The sequence below is a fragment of the Octopus sinensis genome, linkage group LG9 (genome assembly GCF_006345805.1).
Source record: "Octopus sinensis linkage group LG9, ASM634580v1, whole genome shotgun sequence".
NCBI classification, from domain to species: domain Eukaryota; kingdom Metazoa; phylum Mollusca; class Cephalopoda; order Octopoda; family Octopodidae; genus Octopus; species Octopus sinensis.
The window spans coordinates 28,265,445-28,271,444 of NC_043005.1; the positions used below are offsets into that span (position 1 = coordinate 28,265,445).

The following is a 6,000-nucleotide window of genomic DNA, read 5'->3' on the forward strand; positions in this document are numbered from 1 at the left end:
GACTGAACCCGGAACCATATGGTTCGTAAGCAAGCTACTTACCACACAGCCACTCCTACGCCTGTGGCCTTGTGCCAGTATTAAAGAAGACAAAGATGTTATTTCTAAAATTAAGTAAGGTTTATCCTCCAACACCTTAACCTCTCACCCGATGTGCCACACATTGTAGTAAACTGCATGATCTGGTCTTCAAATTATTACGGTAGTATTTTCTTTATAGACAATTTGTTAATGCTGTAATCATATTTATCATTTGATTGGTCCACAGATGGATGGTACTGAACAGGTACTCAGCGAAGGAACTTACACAGGTGAAGTTTTTAAACCGGGCAAGCTGGATCTCGCCATTAAGAAAGGAGACAGAATAAATATCCTTCGAATGCATAACAATCCTGCAGGGAAGTGGCTGGCCAAATCTGAGGATGGTCGACGTAAGTGGGAATGCCTTTATGTTCTTGGTTTATTGAATTTATTTTAGTCTTTTATGTTTTTATAGATTTTAAAGTGTGTGTGTATGTATATGTATGCAATTATGTAGGTAGGTTAAAATCCAAGCTGTGTATTCTTGAAGCATGTCTGCTTATTCCAGTATTACAATCCAGTGTGCAGTTGTATGTGAGGTACATGTTAGAGTTGAAAATACTGGAAATACTGTTTGCAGAGTTATTATATATCAAAACTGAAAGTTAGAAAAAAATTTTGATATTATTTATACACCATTACACATATTTCATTTGCTAATAGGAGTTACAAAATTGTACATGCTGGATGTACAACTTTGTAATTCCTATTAGCAAATGAAACATGTGTAATGATGTATAAATAATACTAAAATATTCTTCCAGTTTCTTGTACAGGGTGTCCTGTAATTAATTATTTCAGTGAATTCAGACAATTTTTTTTTAAAAACTCACTTTTATTTATGTTTATCATGTTTAATATGTGTTAAAAGTGTATATATTTTTAATTTTGTTTATAATTTTTTTTTATAATTTTATTTTCATTCCTGCTGAATCTTGCTTATCTGTCCATGACAGTTTTTTTTCAATTTGGCAGAAATAGTTTAGCTAAACTTAAAAGAACACATTCAGTTAGCAGTGCAGGAGATAATTCCTGAAATGCTTCAAAATGTGTTTTGCAATGCTAAAGATAGATTTGAAATTTGCAGGGATACAATCAGAGTACATATTGAAAATTTTCAATAAAATTTTGACGTAAGATTTCTAAATCTATTTGTTTTTGGTATCATATTAAGTATTAAACATAAAATTCTGTCAGTTTTTCTTAGAATTTACCTGATTTCATTGAAATAAATAGATAAATAGTTAATTCTGGGACACTGTGTGTGCGTATATATATATATACTTTTAACATCTGTCTTCCATGCTGGCATGGCTTAAACAGATTGAGAGAGTCCAACAGATTGCTGAAATGCATCATCATCATCATCGTTTAACATCCGCTTTCCATGCTAGCATGGATTGGACGATTTGACTGAGGACTGGCGAACCAGATGGCTGCACCAGGCTCCAATCTGATCTGGCAGAGTTTCTACAGCTGAATGTCCTTCCTAACACCAACCACTCCAAGAGTGTAGTGAGGGCTTCTATGTGCCACCGGCACAAGGGCTAGTCAAATGGTACTGGCAATGGCCACGCTCAAATGGTGTTTTTTACGTGCCACCTGCACAGGAGCCAGTAAGGCGGCACTGGCAACGACCTTGCTCGAATGTTTTTCACATGTCACCAACACAAGTGCCAGTAAAGCGACGCTGGTAACAATCACACTCGAATGGTGCTTTTTACGTGCCACCAGCACAGAAGCCAGTTTGCTGCTCTGGCAACAATCATGCTCGGATGGTGCTCTTAGCGCAACACTAGCACGGATTTCAGTTATCAAATTTGATTTTGATTACACCTGCCTCAATAGGTCTTCGCAAGCAGTTCCAATATATGTTCTTCCTCTTCCTTATGCCAATTACTTTATAGAAAATGGTACCAGTATGTAATACTGTTGATATGTAACAATATCAATGTATTGCTACTACCAATATGTAACAATAGCAATATGTAATAACAATATGTAACTTACACTACTGTGTCATTATAATAATAATTTTACTACAATGATAGCAATATTAGGTATTACCAATATGCAGTATTATCTATAAATGTAATGACACCAATATGTTACATTATGAATAGGAGATGTTATCAATATGTAATGAAACCAATGACTCAGTGAACACTACAATGTTTATACAGTTCTATATTTAAAAGATGAGGAATTATGTACATTATTTACATTATTTACATTTGATGGATATTTATCCTCATCTTGTTTGTTGCTAACACAATGTTTCGGCTGATATACCCTCCTGCCTTCATCATGTGTCTTGGGGAAATTTCAAACCTGGGTTCTCATTCCTACGGTATTTTTCCAATGTTGTTGCTGTTGCTGCTGCTGTTGTTGTTGTTCAAGTCACTGCCTGGAATCAAACTCAAAATCTTGAGGTTAGTAGCCCATGCTCTTAACCATTATGCCTTATGCCCATGGGCATATGGCATAGTGGTTAATTATTATTATTCAGTGACCTGAATAACAACAACAACAACATTGAAAAATACTTTAGGAATGAGAACCCAGGTTCGAAATTTCCCGAAGACACTTGATGAAGGCTGGAGGGTGTATCAGCCGAAACGTTGTGTTAACAACAAACAAGATGAGGATAAATATCCGTCAAATGTAAATAATTTACTAAAATGTTTGTTTCAATATCTTCTTTCAGTTGGATACGTTGACTCACAGTTTGTCGAAATTTGTGCATCCAATATCAAAAATGTAAGTACGACATGATGTGTAGTGTGTGTGTGTGTATGTGTGTGTACTCGCAGGCATGGCTGTATGGTTAAGAACTTGCTCCCTGACTATATGGTAGTGAGTTCAGTCCCACTGTAGGGTGCCTTGGGCAAGTGTCTTCTACTATAGCCTCAGGTTAGCCAAAGCCTTGTGAGTGAATTTCCAAGAGAGAAATTGAAAGAATCCTGTTGTATATAAGCTGGTTACTTGGTTTCCACAGTGTATAAAATCTATGTGGTTGCAACATGAAGCTTGAATGTGTGTGTCTGTGTTTGTCCTCCCACCATCGCTTGACATCCGATGTTGGTATGTTTATGTCCCCGTAATATAGCAGCTCAGCAAAAGAGACTGATGGAATAAGTACTAGGCTTACAAAGAACTAGTTCTGCGGTCAATATGTTCAACTAAAGGCGGTGCTCCAGCATGGCCACACTCAACTGACTGAAACAAATAAATGAATATTGTGTGTACTTATTAATACAACACATTTCTATTAAGAAGGCATTGATATAATGATGGGTCAGGGACCCCCTTCAGTCATGAATGACCATGGAATTGCGCCTACAAAGTTACCCTCTGAGGCACAAGTCTGGGCAAGGTTGTTTATGGAAGACCAGCAGTCACCCATGCATACCAGCCTCCCCTCTCCACACCACCGATGCTATCCAAGGGAAAGGCAATGGGGCCAATACAGCTTGGCACCAGTGACATTGCCACTCATTTCTACAGCTGAGTGAACTGAAGCAATGTAAAATAAAGTGTCTTTCTCAAGAACACAACATGTAGCCTGGTCCAAGAATCGAACTCACAACCTCACGATCATAAGCTCGATGCTCTAACCACTGAGCCATGCACATTGAGTATTAAGTAGGCATTGATATAATGATGAGTAACCATTGAGTATTAAGTAGGCATTGGTAATTGATAACAGCACTGCAGAATATATTTTTTGATATAGTAAGACAGTCATATTATATATCTCTTGAGATAATAGCCCTTGTATGTGATATCAAATTTTAAATCTATCCTCTCTCTCTCACTGTCCACAGGTCATGGGAATTGGTCACTCACAGACGCAGTCTTCAGAGTAAGGCATCTTTCACTAACTTTATTTTCTCTTATGTAACTTCTGCTACTGTTATTATTGCCTTTACAATGACGAGGTTTTTTTTTTGTTTCTTTTCTTACTTAATTTAAAATATATTAAATGTCATTAAATTATATTATAGCAATCATCATCATGTGTCATCATACTCTTCACTTCACCATCATCTTTGTCTTTTGTATTTATTGTTTTATTATTATTATTATTGCTGGGGATTTATAATAATAATAATAATAATAATAATCAAAGAGATCTTTATCATTTCTTTCCACCAAATACAACTTCCAGTTTTCTCCATGTTGTTATGAAAAAAACTGGATGTTTTGTGTGTGTGTGTGTGTGTGTGTGTGTGTGTGTGTGTGTGTGTGTGTGTGCGTGTGCATGTGTGTGTGTGTATACACTGTTGGTCTGGTTTGGAGGAAGGAGCCATGTCCATAAACCTTCATAGAGCTTCAAGACTTGTGTGGCTGTTACCGTTAATGTTCTTTTCTGCCTGCATTGATATAAGTCTGCAGCTTCAGAAAGATATGCAGTGAGGTGGATATTCCAGAAGACAAATATTAGAGAGAGGAAAGACTGAGCATAATGGCTCAAATGGAGCCTGGAGGGGGTTGGACTACAATACAGGCCATGAGAGGTGGGCGAGTAAAGAGTATTTGGGTGGAAGTGACACAAGACCTGAAAGCTCTAATGCACAGAAACTATTATAGTTGTAGTAAAAAGAAGAAAAAAGGAAAGGGTAAAGCTTGTCTGAAGGTCAGAGGTTAAAAAGTGTTAGTAAATGATTTCATCTTAATCAGTGAAGTGGCTTTTGGGAGATGCTGTCAAGATATCTGTATGTGTAGCAGAAGCACTGGCAAAGATTTGGCACTAACATTGCATTGTGTGTCTTACTTGAATCCTGCCAATGTTTTTTTTTTTTGTTTGTTTTTTTGGTGGGGGGTGCAGTATTTCTGGCTCTGAAGAAAAAAGCCAGTCTTTTAGATTCTCTCTTGACTCTAATGCATGTGTCTGTTCATTGATTTGTCAGTTAGTTTAACAATCTCAACATGCTACAAAACCATTCAATCCTGACCATAACAAAATTCCAAACACATTAGCTAAAGTAACTCAACCATGAAATGCCATTCACAGTATCAGAAATTCCTTGATAAACAAATATGCCCTCAGTCAGTTTTGCAGTTAATTTCCCTTTCAAACCAACAAGTCATTAAATTTCCCTAACCTTGAGCAAAATAAAATTCCTGCCTGACAACAATATTCTTAAGTACCACACAAAAGACATGCAAAATCAAAGTTGACAAAATAAAAAACATAAATAAAACTTGACCATGTAAAAGCATTTTTAATTAAATTAAAAGACAACTACAGAACAAAAATAAGAATAAATATTCCTTCTCATCAACAAGTACAAAGAAAATAAACTCCATGCCAAAGGCATAACTAATTGTATGTCTATACTTGTGATGAAGCAAGTGTTGTTATGCATGTGGTGAAGCAAATGTTGTTTATACATGTGATGGAGCAAATGTTATACATGTGGTGAGGCAAGTGTTGTTATACATGTGGTGAGACAAGTGTTGTTATGCATGTGGTGAAGCAAGTGTTGTTATACATGTGGTGAGGCAAGTGTTATACATGTGGTGAGGCAAGTATTGTTATACATGTAGTGAAGCAAATGTTATGCATGTGGTGAAGCAAATGTTGTTATGCATGTGGTGAGGCAAATTTTGTTATACATGTGTGGTGAGGCAAGTGTTGTTATACATGTGGTGAAGCAAATGTTGTTATGCATGTGGTGAGGCAAGTGTTGTTGTACATGTGGTGAAGCAAGTGTTGTTATGCATGTGGTGAGGTCAGTGTTGTTATGCATGTGCAGAGGCAAGTGTTGTTATATATGTGGTGAAGTAAGTGTTGTACATGTGGTGAAGCATGTGCTGTTAGCCTTGACATTGCAGATGGTTTTGTGGTATGCTGGTCTTCTCCAAAAGCTTATATCATTTGGAATTTCTGGAAGGTTCCTTTGGATTATTTTC

General features: G+C 36.7%; 1 protein-coding gene across 4 annotated transcripts in view; it reads left to right on the plus strand.

The window, feature by feature from the left end:
• LOC115215573 (FYN-binding protein 1) overlaps positions 1–6,000 on the plus strand; it is a 282,872-nt gene that overhangs the window by 245,378 nt on the left and 31,494 nt on the right. For all 4 annotated transcript variants that reach the window (XM_029784775.2, XM_029784776.2, XM_036505851.1 and 1 more), the window contains exons 9-11: positions 269–431; positions 2,789–2,841; positions 3,909–3,946. In XM_029784775.2, the coding sequence (XP_029640635.2) occupies positions 269–431; positions 2,789–2,841; positions 3,909–3,946 (254 nt within the window). The remainder of the gene's footprint in view (positions 1–268; positions 432–2,788; positions 2,842–3,908; positions 3,947–6,000) is intronic.